Raw genomic sequence first — 23,823 nt, 5'->3', positions numbered from 1 at the left:
GTATGGTCGTGTGGCTAGTCCTTTTGGTTGTGGTATGTCCTTGTTCCGTGGTCTTTTTCTTAGGCATCTGTTGATGAGGTTGCGCGGGTATCCGTTTTTGGCGAATACCTTGTATAGGTGTTCCTCTTCTTCTTTTTGCAGTTCTGGTGTACTGCAGTGTGTTGTGGCCCTTTTGAATAGTGTCCTGATGCAGCTTCGTTTGTGTGTGTTGGGGCAACTTCATCAACAGATGCCTAAGAGAAAGACCACGGAACGAGGACATACCACAACCAAAAGGACTAGCCACACTACCATACATCAGGAGCATCTCAGAACTGAGCCAGACTACTGCGACCCCTAGGACTCATAACGGCACACAAACCAACATTTGGGGTTAAATAGAGAGGTATTTATCAGGTGTGTCCAAGAACATTTTTTATTACTTTTAAAAGAGTAATGGAAAAGGAAAGACCTAATCTAAAAGTTAAAGTTCGAAATTGGACAAAGGCCAATTTTGACAGTCTTAGGCAAGAACTTTCAAAGTTGATTGGGGGCAGCTGTTCGCAGGGAAATGGATGACTGGAAAATTGGAAGCCTTCAAAAATGAGGGAGAGTGTCCAGGGACAGTATGTTTCTGTTAGGGTGAAAGGCAAGTCTGACAAGTGTAGGGAATGCTGAATGACTACAGAAACTGAGGTTTTAATCAAGCATGTGTCAGGTATCGATAGTAGAGATCGAATGAATCCTCAGAAGTGTATAAAAGCAGGAGGAGCATACTGGAGGGAAATCAGGAGGACAAAAATGGGACATGAGATAGCTTTGAAAAACAGGGTTAAGGAGAAAGGGATTTTATAAATACATTAAAGAAAAAAGGGTAACTGGGGAGAGAATAGGGCTCCTCAAAAGATCAGCAAAGCACCCTGTGTGAAATACAGGAGATGGGGAGATACTAAATGAGTATTTTCATCATAGAACCTCTACAGTGGAAACAGGGAAACAATGGAAACAGGCCTTTTGGCCCAACAACGCCACACCAACCCTCCAAAAAGTAACCAACCCAGACCCATTCCCCTATCCCATTACTCTACATTTCCCCAGACTAATTCACCTAATCTACACATCTCTGAGCACAATGGGCAATTTAGCATGGCCAATTCACCTAACCTACACATCTTTGGACTGTGGAAGGAAACCGGAGCACCGATGGAAACCCACGCAGACATGGGAGATTGTGCAAACGTCACACAGGCAATTGCCTGAGGCTGGAATCGAAGCTGGGTCCCTGGCACTGTGAGGTAGCAGTGCTAACTACTGAGCCATTGTGCCGTCCTGCATCAGGTGTTTATGGTGGAAAAGGACATGGAAAATAGAGAATGTGAGGAAATTGATGGTGACATCTTGAAAAATATCCATATTACAGAAGAGGTAGTGTTGCATGTCTTGAAACGCAAAAAGATGGTTAAAACCCCCGAACCTGATCAGGTGTATCTCAAAAGTCACTGGGAAGCTAGAAAAGTGATTGCTGAGCCCCTTGCTGAGATATTTATAACATCGATAGTCAGAGGTGAAGTGCCGGAAGATTGGAGGTTGGCTAATATGGTGGCAGTCTTTAAGAAAGGTGATAAAAATCAGGGAACGATAGACCCATTATCCTGATATCACTTGTGGGTAGGTTGTCGGAGGGAATCCTGAGGGGACAGGATTTACATGTATTTGGAAAGGCAAGGACTGATTAGTGACGCCAAGATGACTTTGTGCGTGGGAAATCATGTCTTACTAACTTGATTCGTTTTTTGAAGTAGTCTCGAAGAGGATTGATGAGGGCAGAACAGTGGATGTGATCGATGCGGACTTCAGTAAGGCATTCGATAAGGTTCCTCATGATAGACTGGTTAGCAAGATTAGGTCACTAGGCATTTGGATACAGAACAGGTTCGGAGGTAGAAGACGGAGGATGGTGATACAGGGTTGCATTTTAGTCCGGAGGCCTGTGACCAGTGGTATGCCAGAAGGAGCGGAGCTGGGACCACTGCTTTTCGTCATTTACATAAATGATTTGGATGTGAACATTGGAGGTATAGATAGTAAGTTTGCAGATGACACCAAAATTGGAGATGTAGTGGACAGCAAAGAAGGTTACCTCTACGTACAAAGGAATCTTGATCAGATGGACCAATTAGCCGAGAAGTGGCAGGTAGAGTTAATTTACACAAATGTGAGGCACTGCATTTATTATTTATTACAGAAATAATCTACAGTTCAATCAAGTACATTTGATATGCCATATTATTATTCCTAAGATTTGATAAAAAAATTTCGGATCTGATTTCATTCTCGGCCTCCACAACCCATTCACACATGATTGCCACCAAAGCTGGTATGTTTCTCCATTTGATCAGTCATTCCATTTTTATTTTCATGCTATCCTTGAAGGACTCATTTGGAGAAAAATCCAATGGTTGAACAAAGCTGAATAGACAGTGGAACTTCCATTTCAGCATTGAATGTTGGCAATATCATAATGGACAAGATGTGATCCGAACAAGTTGTAAATGAGAAGCAGGAATTAACCCCTCACATACACTCTCCATTCAACAAGATCTTGGTTAACCTGACTTCTCCACATTTATGAGAATATGCTATAATCTTTGACTCCCTTGTTAGTCAAAAATATAATTACCTCAACCTTCGAAGTATTGAACAAAGCTACCTCTGCCATGCTCTGCGGAACAGTGCTCCAGACACACACAACGCTCTGAGAAGAGGATTCTTTTCCTGTCTTCAGTGAAGGAGTGCAATTTTTCAATCATCTCCTTGCATTCTAAACTCTCCCACAAGGCAAAACATCCTTTTTGTACCCACCTTATAAAGTTCTCTCAGGATCTTGCACTGTTCATTAAGATCACCTGTTATTCTTCTAATTTCTGATGGATATAGGCCCCGACTAATTAATCTTTCATCATAAAATAACCTCAACTTTCCAGGTGTCAGCTGAGTGAACCTTCTTTGAATTGGAAAATAGAATCATCACAGAACCCCTACAGTGTGGGAAGTCCACACTGACCCTATGAAGAGTACCCCACCCAGAACCATTCTCCTACCCTATTACTCTACATTTACCCCTAACCCATACATCCCTGAACACGATGAGCAATTAAGCATGGCCAATTCACCTAACCTGCACATCTTTCAATTGTGGGAGGAAATTGAAGCACCCAGAGGTAACCCACGTAGACACGGGGAGAATTGGGAAACTCCACACCGATAATCGCCAGAGGCTGGAATCAAACCTGGGCCCCTGGCACTGAGGCAGCAGCACTAATCACTGAGCCAGCATGCCATGATAATGTATTTACATTCATTCCTAAACAAGCAAGCCAAAACTGTAGATCATCCAGATGTGCCCTCACCAGTACTATGACAATAGACAATAGGTGCAGGAGTAGGCCATTCTGCCCTTCGAGCCTGCACCGCCATTCAACATGATCATGGCTAATCATTCCTAATCAGTATCCTGCTCCTGCCTTTTCTCCATAACCCTTGATTCCACTATCCTTGAGAGCTCTATCCAACTCTTTCTTAAATGAATCCAGAGACTGGGCCTCCACTGCCCTCTGGGACAGAGCATTCCACACAGCCACCACTCTCTGGGTGAAGACGTTTCTCCTCATCTCTGTCCTAAATGGTCTACCCTGTATTTTTAAGCTGTGTCCTCTGGTTCAGCACTCACCCATCAGCGGAAACATGTTTCCTGCCTCCAGAGTGTCCAATCCTTTAATAATCTTATATGTCTCAATCAGATCCCCTCACAGTCTTCTAAACTCAAGGGTGTACAAGCCCAGTCGCTCCAGTCTTTCAGTGTAAGGTAATCCCGCCATTCCAGGAATTGACCTCGTGAACCTACGCTGCACTCCCTCAATAGCCAGAATGTCTTTCCTCAAATTTGGAGACCAGAACTGCACGCAGTACTCCAGGTGTGGTCTCACCAGGGCCCTGTACAGCTGCAGAAGCACCTCTTTGCTTCTATACTCAATTCCTTTGTTATGAAGGCCAGCATGCTATTAGCCTTCTTCACTACCTGCTGTACCTGCATGCTTACCTTCATTGACTGGTGTACAAGAACACCCAGATCTCTCTGTACTGCCCCTTTACCTAAATTGATTCCATTGACGTAGTAATCTGCCTTCCTGTTCTTGCCACCAAAGTGGATAACCATACATTTATCTGCCATGCATCTGCCCACTCACCTAACTTGTCCAGGTCACCCTATAATCTCCTAACATCCTCATCACATTTCACCCTGCCACCCAGTTTTGTATCATCAGCAAATTTGCTAATGTTATGCTGATACCATCTTCTATATCATTAACATATATTGTAAAAAGCTGCGGTCCCAGCACGGATCCCTGCGGTACCTCATTGGTCACTGCCTGCCATTCTGAAATGGAGCCGTTTATCACTACCCTTTGTTTCCTATCAGCCAACCAATTTTCAATCCATTATACTCTATATAATTACAATTAAACTGCCTACACTTGTATTCAATTCCACTTGCAATAAGCAGTATTCCATTCGACTTCTTAATCACTTGCTGTACCTGCATGCCAACTTTTAGTGGTGCGTATATCTGGATACCCTGATCCCCCTGCACCTCAGAGCTCTGCAATTCGCCCACATTTAAATAATATTCTTTCTATTCTTCCTTTCAAAGTGATCATACATACATTTACTTTCATTATATTCCTTTTGCCAATTTTCTGTCCACTCACTTAACCATCCCTTTGTAGATTTCTTATGACTTCTTCCCAACTTACCTTCTGACCTATTAATGCATCTTCAGCAATTTTGCAATCATATATCCAAAAATTCTTTTATCCAAATCATTAACGTAGAATGTAAATAGTTAAGACCCAGCATGGATCTCAGTGGTACTCAAATGTGTCAATCTGAAAATTATTTATTTATGCCAACTTTGTTTTCCTGTCAACTAACTAAATTTCTAGGCGAAAGTGAGGACTGCAGATGCTGGAGATCAGAGTCAAGATTAGAGTGGTGCTGGAAAAGCACAGAGGTCAGGCAGCATTCTGCTCCTCCTTTTCCAGCACCACTCTAATCTTAAAATATCTATCCATGCAATTATGTTATCTCTTACACCATGAGCTCCAATTTTCTTTCCTGTAGTTTCTTATCAAATGCTTTCTAGAAATGCAGCACATCCAGATTCTCTTTACCAACACTGCCTGTCAGAAGACAGAAAATTATAGGGCGGTCAGCCAGACCATGGCCATTGATAAGATTTTGACAGTCCATTATTAAGGATGAGATTATGTAGTGCTTGGAAATGCATGATAAAATAGTGCTGAGTCAGAAAGGTTTTGTCAATGGGAATCATGCCTGACAAACCGGTTAAAATTCTTCGAGGAGGTAATGAGCAAGCTAGACAAAGGAGAACCAGTGAATGCACTCATTTTGGATTTCCACAACAGCCTTTGACAATGGGTCACACAGAAGGCTGCTAAATAAGATCAAAGCCCACTGTGTTAGGGGCCAAGGTAGTAGTATGGATAGAGGATTGGCTGACTGGCAGAAGGCACAGAATGTAATAAAAGGGTCTTTTGCAGGACCGCAGCCAGTGAAAAGCAGAGTTCCACTGGGTTAGTGTTGGACCACAACTATTCACATTATACATTAATGATCTGGATGAAGGAACCAAAGGCATTGTTGCTAAGTTACAGATGTCAGAAAGATAGGAGGAGAGACTGGTAGCGTTGAGGAGGTAGGAAGGGCTGCACAAAGAATTGGGACAGGCTAGGAAATTGGCAAAGTGGCAGATAGAATACAACATGGGGGAGTGAGAGGTTGTGCATTTTGGTAGGGAGAATAAAAGCACAGTATATTTTCTTAATGGGAAAAGGCTTTGATAACCTGAACCACAAAGGGACTTAGCAGCCTAGTTCAAATTTCTCTTACGGTTAACATGGAGGTTTAGTTGACAGTTGTGAAGGTAAATGAAATGTTAGCATTGAGTTAAAGAGGGCTAGAATACAAGAGCAGAGATTTACTGATGAGGCTCTATAAGACTCTGGACAGTTTGCATTTGGAACACTGTGAGCAGTTTTAGGGCCCCACATCTAAGGAAGGATGTGCTGTGGTTGGAGGGGTGCCAGAGGAGGTTTACAATGATCCTGCTAATGAAGAGGTGAGGTCTTTGGGTCTTGATGAGAGGTGGTAATCACTGAAATTTACAAAATGCTGATAGAGTGGATGTGGAGATGATGTTTGCTAGGAAGAGAGAGTAGATTCGAGGGCAGAGCCACAGAGTGAAGGTATGACCCTTTAGAACGGAGATGAGGAGGAAATTATCTAGCTAGATAGTGATTAATTTGTGGAACTCATTGCCACAAGAGGCTATGGAGGCCAAGTCACTAAGTGTATTTAAGACAGTGATAGGTAGATCTTGATTGGTCAGGGGATCAAGTGTTATGAGGAGAAGGCAGGAGAAGTGGGTTGAGAAACATAACAGTCATGATCAAATGGCGGAGTAGGCACAAAGGGCTGAATGGTCTAATTCTGCTCCTCTATCTTATCATCTTATGAATATAAGCCACATGCTTAGTCATTTCCCAACTTTCTACTTTGGATGCAATCTCAAAATAAGTCCAGTTGGTGAAAAGTGCCACCCACACAGTGTTGCTGCAGGCTGAAATGGATTGCTTGAATTATCGTTCAAATTTGCGAGAATCATTTGCTAACAAACGTGCTGCCTTCAGACTAAAATGGCATTCTCCCAATCAAAAAAAATCAACATTATGCATTAATTTCACTTGGAGTGTAATACTAAGCAAAATGGACTGAATAGCCTCCAATGCACTGTAATGTTTCTGGATTCTTATACTTTATGTCCTAACAATTGATCGCACCAAACAGCATGCTCCTTCAGTACTTTGTAACAGGCAGACTACAGACATATGCAAACAGTTTACAACAAAACATCTACAATTCAATTTGATTCGGTGAGTGTGCGAATAGCCACACTAACAACCAATTTAAAATAATCAGTCAAGCTCAACTTGGCTTATTCAAATGCAGGGACACAATTCCTGCAACCAACAGGAAAATATTAAAGCCTAGCAGCTTCTATGAGATACCTCGAGTTTGGGAAGACTATAGTTCCCTACTGCTTTTCTATGGCAATGCTATGACCACAGTCGACTCACCAAACAATTGACACACTTTTCACATGTAGTGTACACTGAAATTTGGGCATTCTTGCATTTGTCCTGATAAGTGTGAGAAACAACTTGGAAAATATTTCTATTTTCAGCAATACTTAAGTTCTGTATTAAAGAATTATTAATTGCTACAGAAAACAAGCTATAAGTTCAGAGTTTAATTTCTGAGGAAATTGCCAACCAGAAATGTGGGTCCATTTCTAGCTCCCCATCAACACTGACATCAACTGTTCTATTATGCCATTCCTAATTTGATCACTGGCAGTAGCATTTACAACAAAAATTGATGGAGTTTTTCAAGTCATATTTTTCTAAAGAACATTCAAAGTGCTCAAAAACAAAAACAATGGAAACAGTTATGTTCTTAACAATTTTACCATGAAAAAGAACTTTTCAAAAATTCTACAGTCTACCAGCATAGTCCAGCACAAATATTAATCAGAATGGTCATATGTTTAGCCTCAAGCAAAGTAACAATGGAACAGTCATTGTTGGGGCATACATTTTATCTAAGTAACAGGTAGATTGATACAAGGAGGATCATGGGACAAAGTAGATCTAATCCAAAGATTCTCAGTGTTCACTTAAAGTTGAAATATTAATACATGATTAAGGCTGTGGTTCCAGTGCTTTCACTGTGAACTATGTTTTCATAACATCTGTTCTGCATGACTGCTTTATCAAACGATAAATTGTATGGGATTGATCGTCCACATAATATACATATTATTCAATCCCAAAACTATTTCTGTATTACTTCTGAATGATATATATGTTATTTTAAGCTAAAGTTACTAGATGGCTACCTGGTGTGTTGCTGCTCACAGTTGCTGCAGTAGTACTGGCAACAGCAGGGGCGACAGATGGTGGCGGAATCCCAGTTGCTAGGTCCAGAAGTGGTTGTATGATCTCACTTTTGAACACTCCATTCTTCTGCCACAAGTTCAGTACCCGCACTACTTTACTCTGTAAAACACACATATCAACCTAATATTAGAGCTACTAATAATCACCAGATATTTAGCCAATACACACTGAATTATACCAAAACTTCACAAAGAATGAACTGAAATCCCTAAAACAAAAACCTGTTTACCTCTGCTCATTATAAACGTCAGTGCTTACCTGTAATTAAGATGTGCTTCTCAAAGTAAACTCTCTCTTTTCCATATGAGGAAGTTAATATTTTTCAGTAGTATACAAACCATTTTTGACATATCATTTCAAAAGCATTTGTACGTTGACTCAAGAAAAATGGCAGGGTACCCAGATTATTATATACCATGCTATATCACAGGAAGCAAATCCTTTTACTAATTGAGTGAGGTTTTTCATTTGAAATGAAAACAGATAGGGCTGATAATGGTAGTGTGTTTGATTTAGTCTCTGTGGACTTCTAAAAGGCATTTTATCAAGTGCTAATTAATAGGCTTGCAAGTAAGTTGAAGCACATGCAATAACAAGAACAGTGGTAACATTGGCTGAATGACAAGAAACAGTAGGTGTGGACAGTTGTTTTTTTAGAGGAAGAGACAGTGGGCTGCACCAGATTTTTACTACCTTTTCCTGGACTTTTTTTGTTCATTCATAAGAGACAAATATTACTGGTGAGGCCATTATTAAATGCACATTGTTAATTTCATTTGAAAAGATGGTGGTGAGCTATCTGCTTAAACTGCAGTATTCTATGCGATGTGCAGTGCTGTTATGGAGGGAGTTCCAGTATTTTGACCCAACAACGAGGAAAACACTTCAACATAGTTCCAAGTCATGGTAGTGTGCGACTTGGGAGGGGAACTTTTAGATAGTGCTGTTCCTATGCATCTGCAGCCCTTGCCTGTTGCAGGTCATGGATTTAGAAGGTGCTGTTTATAAATGCTTGGTGATATGTTGCAGTGCATCTTGCAGATAGTACACACGGCTATCACTATGCATCAGTGGTGGAACAAGTTACTGTCTAAATTGGTGGATAAGGTGTACATTGTAGAGACTGCTTTATCCAAAATTGTGTTAAGCCTTGTGAGTGTTGTTGCAGCCGTGGTCATCCTTAAAACTAAAAAGGATATGGATAATGAAGAACATTCCACTGCATTTTTGACATTCTTTTTGTAAATAGTTGACAGGTTTTGAGGAGTTGGGAGGCAAATTGCTCACCACAAAATTCTGAGCCTCTGACTGCTCTTGCAGCCACTGCTTTTCTTGATATAGATCAATAACCCAGACATGGTGTCAAAGACAGAATTTGCAGATGACAGAAAATTTGGAAGTATTGTAAACTATGAGGAGGAAAGCAACAGTGTTGACAACATTATGCACGAGAGACAAAATGTAACACAAAGTATGAAATGTAGAACTGGGTTGGAAGAAAGTGATTACTTAATATAAACATATAAAATGGGGTACAGAGACTAGACAAACCATGCATAAATTGCTGAAGGTGGCAGGATAGTTTGAACAACTCATTGAAAGGGTATATGAAATTATGGGGTTTATAAAGAGATGGTGAACAACATCTGGATAACACTGGATCAACCTGAACTGAAATCAAATTCCAGGCATTGCACATTAGAACAGTTATGAAGGCTTTAGAGATCACACAGAAAAGATTTGTGAGAATAGCTCCAAGGATGAGAACTTCAGTGAGGTAGAGAGATTAGAGAAGCTGGAATTTCTTTTAAAAAATTGGGAGGAAATTTGATAAGAGGTCCCTTTGAGGGTCTAGGTAGGACAGAACTGCTCCCTTTGGTTGAAAACTCAAGAACTAGAGCATATCAATTTAAGTTGAGTGACAAAAAAATGGCAGCATAAAGAATTTTTATTTTCTAAACAAGTGGTTAGGATCTAAAATGCATTTCTGTCGTGTGTGATGGAGCAAGATTTATGCAACTTTCAAAGCAGAAAGAAACCAGAATAAAAATAATTATACCAAAAGGAAAGGGCAGGGAATTGAACTCGTTAATTATGCAGAGAGCCAACATAGACATAATGACTTAATGGACACCTTCCACGCTGTAACAATTACATAATTCTCCACTTATGTATGGACTATATGGTCAGGACCATTCAATGCATTGCAGCCACTCTAGGTAGGTATCTCAATCTCAAACAGCACCTTTGAAAGTACTGCTGAAGTATGCCCCTACATTACTCCAGTACATAAGGCAGTGAGATCCAGGAGGGCTGTGTACAGGCTGTAGCAGCACTATGGTACTGCTTTAACCCCTCCTGTTCCACTACACTCCCAGGAGGAGGAACAGTTTGCCATTTTCCAATGTATCTTCAGTGACCTCCAGCCATCCTTTCAGGAACATCTTTACAATTCATTTCCTCGCATTTCAATTCATCATGAAATCACTTAAATGCAGATTTCACACAGTTGGCAAGAATGCATATGCACAATAAAACCTACTTATTTTGACAATTAGGATTTCACAAACCATAAATATCTTCCATACACTGCATCTATCGTACAGTAAAAATGAGCCGGCACACTAATTTTAACCCAAAGTGACCAGATAATTCCAGATTTGGTCTATGCTAAATTGATAGACTAAGCCCATCAAGTGAATGGAGTTGGACACCTATTTCCTAAGTTCCAGGTCCCTCACCACCCCAAAATTTATCAATCAAGTACTTATGCAGATTTTCCACATATCAAAGACATGTCTGTATTAAGTGGGAGGGAAGTCAAAAGGCAGAACATTGCTTTGAAGAATCTCTTCCCAATGCTTTTAGGTACCCTGTTCTTGCACATATGGTTATAACCTGCAATTGGAATCTTAAAGATGCACACACCAGCTTGATCAGGGTTTATTTATGTGGTCTGTTTACCGCGTGCATGTTTGCTAGTGAAGTTCTTTGGCACAGTGGTAGTGTACCATCTATGAACTAGGAGGCCTGTGTTCTCAAGTGCTTCAAATGTGTGCAATAGCATCTCTGAACAGATTTATGGAAAAAAAAATTCACATTTTTGCTAGCGTTCCTCACCTTGGATATGGCTCAGGTCTCTTCATGATCTGATAAGAGAAAGTTATTTGGAAACCTCAAGACCTTGAGGGAACATATTCAAAAAGCCATTATTGGTTGAAGATGCAAACTGCAGCTGTTAACAGAGGCTACAGACTGCAATCATAGTGACCTACAAGAAACACACTGCAATCTTCCGCTCATTTACAGCTTAAAATACTAACTTGTCACAGGCGTACTATCCAGGAACAGAAGGACATACTATGCAAAAACAGAGGAGGGAACTGAAAAGCTTAAAGGAAGGGTGCAATAACAAATTCAAAAATTATGAAAAGCCTCAAAAAAGTGAATTATTTGTTTACATGTGTTTAAAAAGCAGACATGGATAAACTGTGCCCAATCGTCAAAGGATCCAGAATCATAGCACATAGATTTATAGTCATTTGCAAACGTGATGAGAGACAAAATGCTTTCACACAATGGGTGAGTAGTTTGGGTCTGGATGAACATTCCTGAAAGTGTACAGGAGGCAGTTTGTGGAGGCATTTCAGAGAACATTGAATGATTATTTGAATAAAAACAATAAGCAATAATCTGGCAAAAGAGTGGCGTTGGAAAAGCAGAGCTGGTCAGGAAGCACCAGAGGAGCAGGAGAGTTGAGCATTTGGGCATAAGCCCTTCATCAAGAATGCCCAAATTGTCGACTCTCCTGCTCCTCGGATGGTGCCTGACCTGCTCTGCTTTTCCAGTGTCACCCTTTTCGATTCAGACTTCTCCAGCATCTGCAGTCCTCACTTTCTCCTAATAAATTGGGAAAAATCAGGCAAATCACCAAGTCATAATGCTCATTTGAAGAATCAGAGTAAACACAATGGGCTAAATAGCCTCCTTTCTGCAGTAACAATTCTGAGAATCAGGAACAACAGGTCCGGTGGTTCCCAAACATTTTCTTATTATGATCCCATTTGGGTATAACTGCAATGCCTCCAGATCACAGAATGTGGCAGAAGTATCCAAGAGGTGGACAAAACTCCTAGAAATCCTACAATGTGCAAGTAGGCCATCTGACCCATCAGTCCACACCGATCCTCTGAAAAGAATCCCAACTAGATTCACCTCCTTACTCTGTCCCTGTAACCCTGCATTTCCCATGGATAATACACCCATGCACATCCCTGGACACTATGGGCAATTTAGCATGCCAAATCTACCTAACCTACACATCTTTGGTCTGTGGCAGAAAACCAGAGCATCTGGGAAGAAACCCACGCAGACATGGGGACAATGTGTAAACTCCATTTACAGTTGCCTGACTGTAGAAGCAAATCGACTCCCTGGCGCTTTGAGGCTAAGTGCTAATCATTGAGCCACTGTGTCACTCTTTGCCAGAGAAAGTTGCTCCAGGGTTTGGGATAGGAAGTGACAAACCTCTCACAGCACGGTTGAAATGCAGACCCCTGACAGGAGTGGTGGTAGTTGGGGAGGTAAGAAGGGGATGAGAGACCTGACAGCTAGGAGAAGCTGTTTAATCCATAGAGGTTTAAGTAAAAAGCATCCACTTTGCTACTGAGATAGAGTTCATACTTCAAGGATCAAAGAACTGCGACTTAAGCCATGGTCACAATTTAATGAGCTTTAAAGAGCTTTAAGCTGGTTGCAATTGGCCAGAGCTCCACCAACGATTGTTGCCTTTTATCGCACAACCCCAAATTGTCAGATAGCAACTCCACTAGGTGTTGCAAACATCAATTTGGGAAATCCTGGCAAAGATTCAGAATACAAGAAGAATACAATGAGTTAGTAAAACCATACTCATGAAGAGGATTATCAGAATGTGGAATTTCACCTGAAGTGATTATAAGGTCATTTAAAAAAGAACTGAAAAGAGACAGCATATGAACAGAAAGATGGAGAGTTAGTATTTCAGAGAAAAGCGTTTTCACCATATCTCAACAGAGGTGATGACACGTCATCAATGTTTTGCTCGGCTTGCACAGTGTTTCCAACATTTCCTAACTTCTGTATTATTTTGCTTTCCTTTTGATTAGAATGATGACAGAAAATTTTGTTTCTTAGTCATTCAACTGTGTAAACTGTTTCCAGATAAAACCAAAAGTGATTTTGGGAAACTGACTGGATTTAAAATTTATCCAATAGTTAGATGGATCAAATGCAGTAATAAATCAAAGATTAAAAGAACTCAGGTTTGATTATGAAAAAGAATAAAGGTTGTTAGATTTATCTTGCATATAAAAACACTGCTTTCATTAAATGCCAAGCATAATTCTTACATGTTTACACATATTAGGGAATCATCTTGGCAGTATGTGCATCCAGTTATAAAAATGTCAAGATGCAATTTGATGCTTGTACTCCCTACATTCATGAGTATTGCAGAGTGCCAGCTGTTAAAACTCTCTCAAAGAAAGACTGTTACTGCAAGCAACTGCGTCTTCTGCTGGTTTGTTGATTCTTTTCCCTTCTCATTTATAGAAGTCTGATGGAAGGCTCATGTTTCCATTTTCACTTTTCTGATAATGTATCTTCTTTCCTGCATGAAGATCCCCATGTGTGGTCACTGACTCACATTTCTCCTTCTACTTGAATTTCCTCCTTTAGTTTTCATCTCCATCAGTCTACCATTCAAGGCCTGAGATCAGCCAGGACACCAAACCTGCTCTTAGTTTTATCACCACCAAGCTTGCTGATATCAAAATCTTTCCCACATCTGACTGACTGTTCTGCGTCCTCAGCGTGATCTATGCCATTACCAAATGGTCACCACCGAATGTCTGTTGCACAATGTACCCTAACATTATTTAACAGTGCTTAATGGATATTTGATTGGAGTTCTGCTGGCATTCAAAGCTCATCTGGTTTTGTAGATGTTAAAGAGTAAACTTGAGATTGTGGAACAAACTGTACAAAGTGATCTCCATTATTTGTGCATCTTTCATTTCCACAGTGGCCTAGAAATTCTGAAATTCAGTCCTGTCTGCACCAATTTGTGCATTCATGTTGCCCATGAATACGATGATGTCAACTTGTGGAATCTCGTTTAACCAATTGAAACTCTTCATAATACCCTTTTCCCATGGTAACTTGCGTAAATGATTTGCAAATTTCGCTTCCGTAAGTAATTTCACTCACTGGAGTCCACGATGTATGGACTTCTATCAAGAAAAACTGCTATTCCACTAGTGGATGCTGTCAGATTGCCCAGGAACTAATTCAATATTTCCACTACAGTTAAACTTGTCTAAATCAGCCCAGCATATTATTTAGTGATTTAAGACATTAATTATATAACTGCTTATCTCTGAACACTTGCGTGAGACAGCACACAGGATTGCAACAGCTTATCAACTCAGTAATCAAGGTGAAAGAGTGGGACTAAGTATAAACATCAAGAAAACAAAATAAATTGTAACAGAAGACCACTAATAACCAACAGATACTTATACCAATCAAAGCGACATCAGAGGACATTAATTAAACTGTCCAGATAAGCAATGTCCAGGAAGCAACAGACAATGTGAAAGTAGGGGACCAGCACTAATTTTCAACCAACTGAAAATGATTTGGACTTTACAAAGTGAACAGGCTCTTTACTTACCTACATGTTTGTCAAACTTGGAATTTGAAAATTGCCCAAAAAAAAGTAAATTGGATGCCTACAAGAAGAATTTCTGGGATTTTATACTCAATACTGAAATTAAGAAAATACTCAGAATAGCCTGCCATTTCATCTGTCATCTTTTCTTAAAGAAAAGCTCAACTGGCTTTGCTGCTTCACCAAACTCCTATTATTACAGCATACCCAGAGGATTTTGCAATAGACTCCCAGTAGACTTAGGAGAGGGACCCAAGATGGACTGGCATTTGACTACTGGTAGAGATCTCCAGCTGGTCGTCAGACAGTAGAGAGATGCAAAAATGTTGGCTGTGGCCAGGAACCAACAGCTTTGCCTGACCCATTTATACCTAGACATAGGTGTGACTAAATCAAAATAAGGTGAAAATCATGAGTTATAATGGCACTGGACGAGGGTTTACACCAAGATGGTGATTTTCTTTTAAAGTTAAAAATCACAACACCAGGTTACAGCCTAGCAAGTCTATTTGGAAGCGCAATCTTTCGCTGCTCCGATAGCTTGTTCTTCCAAATAAACCTGCTGCACTATAACCTGGTGTTGAGATTTTTAATTTTGTCCACCCCAGTCCAACACCAGCATCTCCACACCATTTTCTTTTAAAACTACAGTGGTACACAACAAGACAAGCAAATGGAAAAAAAAAATGCCTTTATTAAAATTATAAATCACATACAAAGCTTATTCTTTGGACAGATGGGTTGGTAAGTGGGGGACTGTAATTGGTAAAAACCTCACACCCAGAAATACAGTTGTTTTTGTGTACTACATTTCTTGAATTAACATGGGCAACCATTAGTCTCCTTCCTAATGAAATAAGTTCTATTTTATCTAAGTTACTATGTATACAATGACACAAATTTTAATAATTTTTAGTCCACATAATCTGCTGAAAGATTTTTAATAGGCTTTTCAGATTTATCTCATATTATTACTGCACCATTTTAAAACAATGAGAAAGGACTAAAGCATTATTCATTTCACTGCAAAAAGTTAATTTTCTCAAAGTTGCTACTTTATAAAAATTCAGGCATGGGATGTGGGCTTTGCTGGCTGGCAAGCATTTATTGCCTGATCTGAGTTGCCCTCAAGAAGGTGATGGTGAGCTGGCTTCTTAAACCGTTGAAGTCCACATGCTGTAGGGTTGACTAAAATATCCTTAGGGGGAGAATTTCAGATTCAAGAATCTGATTTTTTTTTAAAAATTCAAGTAGTATCCAGTTGTCTTCTGCCATCAATTTCACTTTTATAAATATATTGTAATCTGTCTACAGATGTAAGCACCAATATCAGAACCATAATTTCCTCATCTGGTCAGAAATCCAGCATTTGTTACTGCTCATTCTCCACTTCTCCGAATTCACTTCCAAAAGTTAGTGCTCTAAACAGAAATTCATCTCAAACCTAGCAAATTTCAAACTGTGCTAAACTAACTTTATGCTCAATCAAAGCTTAAGATTCAAATTCTAAATTATCCAGACTTCATCCAGACTATACTTAATAAATAAGTGAATTAGCTGGTTTGGTTCAAAACGTAGCATCAGCCAAGCTGGATTCATTAAATTTAAAAAAAACTGAAGAATTCATATCATTAGTTTAGTTTTATTGCATTAAATTTAGTGCATATACTATACAGACTATGAAAACCACATACCTTGTCATCAGCAGGACATTTGTACAAGTTTTGGAAAGTTGTATTGATGTTCTTGCAAAATCTGGGCGCAAACACATCCTTTTCTGGACCAAACTGATGACGAGACTGACGCACAATTGAGTCGATAACATACAGCCCTGGGACTTTGTATTCTGGTTTACACTGTGGATATATATTTAAATACAAATAAAGCACTTCAATAAGATAATGTCCAATTTACTTTGGAATATTATAGCTATATACAAAACCAATCTATATACTGGGAAAATGTCAGGAATGGCATGTTGTGGGTTTTAAGTCCAAGACTCTCCACATAGAGCGTTGTGAATTTTGTTTGTGCCATTCAAGTTAGCTGCTAACTGAATTTGAGTACGTTCCTAGATACAGTAAAAATCAAAAGCAATTTCAGCACAGATTTCTATAAACATCCTAAATGTAGAAAACTCTTCTCTTGGGCTAGAGAATTTTTAAAAAGGGGGAAAAAAAACTCATTAAACCTAAGAATATTAACACTTCAAAGCAAATGTATAGAAAAACTAGATTAAATTGAAGAGTTTTAAAAAGGAAATTCTTTCTAGTTTTCAGCATGGAAGGCCAAACATATCCCTCAGTGCTGCTGCTGATCATTTCATTTTATTCTCACATAGGAAATATTTCCAAATATTAAGATTATACCATAGCAACTAGGAGTCATTTCTTTGTTACAATATTTTGTTTTCAGCATCTGCAACGTTTCTACACTATTAAGTGCTACACTCCCATCTCAAAATTTTACAGTTTCGTGATCAGAAGCTCATTGAAATGACAATATTTCAATAATAGTGATTGGCAGCACAGACTGATAATAGGTTGCAGCATAATAGAAAAAGGAAGACAGTGTTTATCTTAGGGAACTAAGCGTGTATTTTGGGGGTGCTCAATGAACAAAAATAATGTTAATTTTGGACAACTAAATGAAGGAAAACAATTTTGATAAACTTTATCAAGTTTAAAAAGTCTATATAAAAACGTTTACATTTGAAGAATAATAAAGTTATAGAACATTATTATTTTAAAATAAATCATTCAATGAATAATTGTAGATATTTCATGGCATTCTCCAGGGCTTATCACAGAGCGTTTCTGAATATACAGCATGCATATAATTAGTTTTGATGCTCACCATTTACAAATTTATTTTCTCGTGTGTTCTTTCACCTCTTTCTTCTCTTTTTAGTGGACTTATTTCATTGTCCTAACTATTTAGGTTCATACTCATGCCTTGCATTTTATACAATAAATCATTCACCATGCAGTGATCTTTCTGCACTGCAACAATTTTGTGATTCAGTGAATTGTAAATGGACTGAAAAGAACTTTGAAAAAGAATTAACTTAAAAAGGACTTGGAACAACAGGGAGGCCAAATTGCAACGTAATATTTATGTTGCAGCTTTAACATAAAAAATACTAAGCTGCGTCACAGAAGCATTATATTATAAAGAATGGCATACCAAGCTACAGAAGAAGATATTAGTTAAAGAGGTAAGTTTTAAGCAGCATCTCAAAGACAAGAACTAAAGTACAGTGGCAAATAGATGTAGGGAGACTAGTTCAGAATTTATGGCTGAGACAACCAAAAGTACAGCCACCAATGATACAATGACTAAAATCAGGGCTGCTCAAGAAGTTTGATAAAGAAGAGAAACAAAATCAAGATGTTGTTTGACTGGGGCCAATGTACGTCAGCAGGGGGCGATGGTGAACAGGACTTGTTGCAAGTTAAGAAATGAGAGAAAGTGAGGGCTGCAGATGCTGGAGATCAGAGCTGAAAATGTGTTGCTGGAAAAGCGCAGCAGGTCAGGCAGTATCCAAGGAACAGGAGAATCCTGTTCCTTGGATGCTGCCTGACCTGCTGCGCTTTTCCAGCAACACATTTTCAGCAAGTTAAGAAATGGGCAATTTTGGATTATCTCAGGTTTACAGACTTGTGGGATACCAACAAGGAGTACTTTGGAATTCAAGCTAGCAATACAAAGATATGAATGAGGATTCCAGTGGAAGATGAATTGAGACTAAGTAAAAAAAAACAGAAGAAATGAAATCAAAAGTCAATAACATTCTGGACTGCTTAAGTGCCACAGCTGCACATAGATGCTGAACAAAACGTAACTAGAGGACAGGAAAATAAAGTTGCAAGCTTCACATGAATGAATTTCTCATGCCTTCAAGACCAAAAAGCTCCAGGCAGCAAACATATAAAACTAGAAAATAATGTTAGGTAAAATTTACATTTTTAGGCCTGCTTTAAAGAACTTGCAATATTATTCTTTTATTATATTATTATGACTCCATCTTTCATTAGCTGTAAAGTAATGGAGAAGTTCTGAGGTAGTGACATACTTTTCAAGTATAGCCTTTATTGTAATGCAGGAAATGTAGCAGCCAATTTGAGAAAAGAGAGGGATTTTGGAAAAACATATTGACTCAGGAGAATTTTTCTCTTGTTCAAAATATTAGATTAGATTACTTACTTACAGTGTGGAAACAAGCCCTTCGGCCCAATAAGTCCACACCGACCCTCCAAAGAGCAACCCATCCAAACCCATTCCCCTACACTTACCCCCTCACCCAACATTATGGGCAATTTAGCACGGCCAATTCACCTAACCTGCACATTTTTGGACTGTGGGAGGAAACTGGAGCACCCAGAGGAAACCCACGCAGACACGGGGAGAATGTGCAAACACCACACAGACAGTTGCCTGAGGCGGAAATTGAACCCGGGTTTCTGGTGCTGTGAGCCAGCAGTGCTAACCACTGTGCCACCGTGGCGCCCAAAATATTTTAAGATTTTTTTCATAAATACAACTAAGTTATTTATGGGGCCATACTTACCAATCCAGTCAGTGATACAAGCGATGATGTTGGTCAAAACTGAACTTTCCAAACTAGTCACTTACAAGATTTTTCCTGATCATTATTTTAACAGATAGTTACAACTACTTTGTATATTTGTGACTGAATAATGTGACGCTTAACATATTTCTGCCTGTGACAATGAAATTAAAAGAGTGAGACTATATTTTGAGCCATAAGTCAAACATTGAAACAGATAAAGATGCTATACTTTTCTAATTCAGATTTCTTCAACCTGATACAATGTATAGTGGTTCTGCTCAATTTGTTGCAAAATATATGGCTGCAAAGGGACAAAATGCACGTCAACATTAAAAAGGATCTGTCCAGAGAGAAAGCAAATTTCTTGATTGCTTTCTCAATGATATACCTATTTGCTTTATCACCTCCAGCTGAGTAAGTCTGTACCAGTATTATATAAATGCATACAGATCACTGGTAGAGAGGAACTCATTTGTTACTGAGCAAAGCACAAGAAATGTGTGTTTTTTAACATTTATTTCCTTTCTTAAATAAAGTTGCAATGGTACCCTGAAGAACGTTGCAAATTCATCAATATGATTCCAAATATCAAAGTTTACAAACCTTTCACAAGTTACCACTGGCTAAGTTCAGAATCAAAATTACTATCATTCATATAAACAGAACAAAAAGATGTAATTCTGTAACAATTTAAAGTCCATAATGGTACATTCATAATCATACGTCTGCACCAAGTGTGTCTGCAATTGTACTCTTTTCCAAAATTTTAAAATGGATTTTATGACTTTGAAACCAAGTTTAATCTGCAGGCCCTGGTCCAATGATTCATTGGTCTCTCACCAAATAATCTCAGGTCTCCAATCTTCCCATGTGGTGCACTATGGGAGATCCATAAATAAGACCTAAACCATAAGATACCAGATCTCCATTTTTTCTGTAACTGTATTTGCCCATTGTGTGTTCACCATGTTAATGAGCTAGGACATTGTACAGGTTTCACAAACATTTCGTAAGAAAAAGTTCTCTTATACTGTTTTGATAAATAATTTCATCCTAACAACGTCAGAGTTTCTGTTCTCTACAATATTTATTGGAACTGGATAGGCGATGCAATAATGAGATACTCAGAACTTGTTATGAATTACTAAAATATCTAGAACTCTAAATTATGTGACAGGCAGTACTATAGTCTAAAGACTTTGAGGCTGGAGACTTCAAAAAGGGCATTTTTACAACTATTTCTAACACACTCCCACAACTCAAAGGTATGCAGGTTAGGTGAACTGGCCATGCTAAATTGCTCATAGTGTTCAGGGATGTGTGCATTAGTCAGGGTGAAATGTAGAGTTATATGGGAATGGGTCTGGGTGGGTTACACTTCAGAGGGTCAGTGTGAACTTGTTGGGCTGTAGGAATCCTAATTCTAATACATCTTTATTCAATAGAAAAAGATAATAATTTTTTTTAACCTATCATGATTATAAACTAATTCCATTTAGTTGTGACATTCCATATTGGTGCCCTAAAGACTTATTTTGGGAGGGGAAGGGTGATTGGATGGGTTTTTTTTTGGTTATTGCTTGCTGTCAATTAAGTTCAAAGTCCAAGCAATTCAATAATCACATATTTATCTGATAAAACCTTCACATTTTAAATTCTTCACAGGAGCATTGTGAAGCAAAATATTGGGAGAAGATAGTCAAAAGCTTGGCCAAAATAGTAGATTTTACTGAGCTCTAGGAGGAGGAAACATGTTTAGAAACAATGAGATTTACAGAGCGAACTCTGCAGTTTAGGGCTTAGGCGTTGTCAGTGTGGCCATCTTAGGTGCAGCAATAATAATAAGGGATGGTCGAAAGATGTGAATTAGATGACAGCATATATTTTAGACAGTTGTGGGGTTCGACGAGATTTAACAGATAGGGAGAGGGGAGACTATAGAGGAGTTTGATTACAAGGACGAGAAATTTTCAATTGAGGCATTGTTATATTAGGTAAGTGAGCACCATGATGATAAGTGAATAGGACTTAGTGTAAGAAAAAATTCAGAACCGCAAAGTTTTGGATGACTTCAGGTCTATGGAGGGTGGAATGTGGGACGCCAACCAGGAATGCATGAAATAGTCAAGCTTAGAAGCCATAAAGGCATAAACGAAAATTTCAGCAAAGATAAACTGAAGGACAGACAGATTTGAATGACATTATGGATGCAAAAAGGCAGTCTTAGTGATGATGTAAATGTGTGTTAGAACCTAATTTTAAGATCAAATATGATGTTAGGACTGAAAACAGCCTGAGCATTGATGGGGCAATAAATTTCAAAATGAGTCAGCGTCTGATTGATGATTCAAGTTACGAACAGGTTATTAAATAAAGAGAAGTCAAAACTTTCGAGCAGATTGGTAATTTTGTGACAAAGACAATTAGAATGAGATGGGAAGGAATAGAGAATATTTCACTGAAATCAGGGAATGTTGTTGTTTATCTGGACTTTCAGAAGGCCTTTGAAAAAATGCTGCACAGAGTCTGCTGAATAAAGACAAGGGCCCATGATATTACAGGCAACATACTAGCATGGATAAAAGACTGGCTATCTGGAAGAAGGCAGAGAGTGGGGAAAAAAGGGTCCTAAACTCGGGATTGAAGCAGGTGACTAATGCTGTTCCACAAGGGTCAGTGTTGGGACTACAACTTTTCACTTTATACATTAATGATCCGGATGAAGGAACTGAGGGCATTCTGGCTAGGTTTGCAGACGATATAAAGATGGGTGGAGAGGCAGGTAGTATTGATGCGGCAGGGAGACTGCAGGAAGATTAAGACAGGTTAGGAGAGTGGGAAAAGAAGTGGCAGATGGAATACAACATGGAATGTGTGAGGTCATGCACTTTGGTAGGAAGAATAGAGGCAAGGACGATTTTCTAAATGGGGAGGAAATTCAAAAATCTGAAGTGCAAAGGAGTTCTCGTCCAGGTTTCTCAAGGTAAACTTGTAAGTTGAGCTAGTAATTAGGAAAGTAAGTACAATGTTGTCATTCATCTCAAGGGGACTAGAATATAAAAGCATGGATGTACATCTGGAGCTTTATGAGGCTCTGGTTGGACCATATTTAGAGTACTGAGAGCAATTTTGAGCCCCACACCTCAGGAAGGATGTATTAGCCCTGGAATGGGTCCTGAGGAGGTTCACAACAATGATCCCAGGAATGAAAGACGTAACATACGAGGAATGTTTGAGGACTCTGGGACTACACTCACTCAAGTTTAAAATGGTGGAGGGATCTGATTGAAATACTGAACTGCCCGGACAGAGTCGATGTTGGGAAAATGTTTCCACTTGCAGGAGAGACAAGAACCTGAGGGCACAGCTTAGAGTAAAGGGAAGACCTTTTAGAATGGAAATAAGGAGAAATGTCTTTAGCCAGAGAGTGGTGAATCTATGGAACTCATTGTCACAGAAGGTTGTGGAGGCCAGCTCACTGAGTATATTTAAAAAAGAGATAGATAGTTTCTTGATTGCCAAGGGGATCAAAAGTTACAGGGAGAAAGTAGGAAAATGGGGTTGAGAAATGAATCAAGCATGATTGAATGGCAGAGCAGACTTGATGGGCCAAATAGCCTAATTTCTGCTCCTATGTCTTATGGTCTAAAAGCAAAATATTAAAATAAGTCCTTTCAGCTGAATGAGCAAATCATTTGCAACAAGATACAGAGATTGAGTTTAAGAGCCGTGAGGTTATGCTGCAGCTCTACAGTGCCCAGGTTAGGCCACACTTATAATACTGTATTTAGTTCTGGTTGCCTCATTATAGGAAAGATGTAGAAGTTTTAGAGAGGGTGCAGAGGAGATTTACCAGGATGCTGCCTGGATTGGAGGGAATGTCTTATGAAGAAAGGTTGAGGGAGCTAGGGTTTTTCTCATTGGAGTGAAGAAGGATGAGAGGTGACTTGATAGAGGTATACAAGATGTTGACAGGCATAGATAGAGTGGATAGTCAGAGTCGTTTTCCCAATGGTGGAAATGTCTATCATGAGGGGGCATAATTTTAAGGTAATTGAAGGAAGGTTTAGGGGAGATGTCAGAGATAGTTCTTTACACAGAGTGGTGGGTGCGTGAAATGCACTGCTGGCAGTCATAGTAGCCAGATACATTATTAGGGACATTTAAGTGACTCTTTGATAAGCACATGGAAGATGTTAAAATAAAAGGCATAGTCTGATCTTAGAGTAGGATAAAAGACCAGAACAACAGCGAGGGTAGAAGGGCCTGTACTGTTATATGTTCTATGGACTTAACCACCAAGATACTCAATATTTGGAAAAACAGAAAACAGAAATGTATGGGGGGGGTGGACAGAGAGGGGAGAGGGGTGTTGGGAGACATGGGAGGGAAGACATAGTAGGGAAAGGAGGAAGCAGCAGGAGGACGTTAAGAGGTCGGGTGGAGGGAAGAGGTGGGGT

The 23,823-nt window shown here is 39.3% G+C and overlaps 1 protein-coding gene across 5 annotated transcripts in view; it reads right to left on the bottom strand.

The window, feature by feature from the left end:
• scaf8 (SR-related CTD-associated factor 8) overlaps nucleotides 1-23,823 on the bottom strand; it is a 285,205-nt gene that overhangs the window by 195,614 nt on the left and 65,768 nt on the right. For all 5 annotated transcript variants that reach the window (XR_006312546.1, XR_006312547.1, XM_043696128.1 and 2 more), the window contains exons 4-5: nucleotides 16,485-16,646; nucleotides 8,018-8,177 (exon numbers count right to left, since the gene is read on the bottom strand). Coding sequence is in view for 3 of the 5 variants with exons in the window: in XM_043696128.1 (XP_043552063.1) it covers nucleotides 8,018-8,177; nucleotides 16,485-16,646 (322 nt within the window). In the remaining 2 variants the exon portion in view is untranslated. The remainder of the gene's footprint in view (nucleotides 1-8,017; nucleotides 8,178-16,484; nucleotides 16,647-23,823) is intronic.

Source organism: Chiloscyllium plagiosum, chromosome 9, assembly GCF_004010195.1.
Source record: "Chiloscyllium plagiosum isolate BGI_BamShark_2017 chromosome 9, ASM401019v2, whole genome shotgun sequence".
NCBI classification, from domain to species: Eukaryota; Metazoa; Chordata; class Chondrichthyes; order Orectolobiformes; family Hemiscylliidae; genus Chiloscyllium; species Chiloscyllium plagiosum.
Note: the sequence above shows the minus strand (reverse complement) of the source record. Positions and strands in the feature narration are given on the sequence as shown.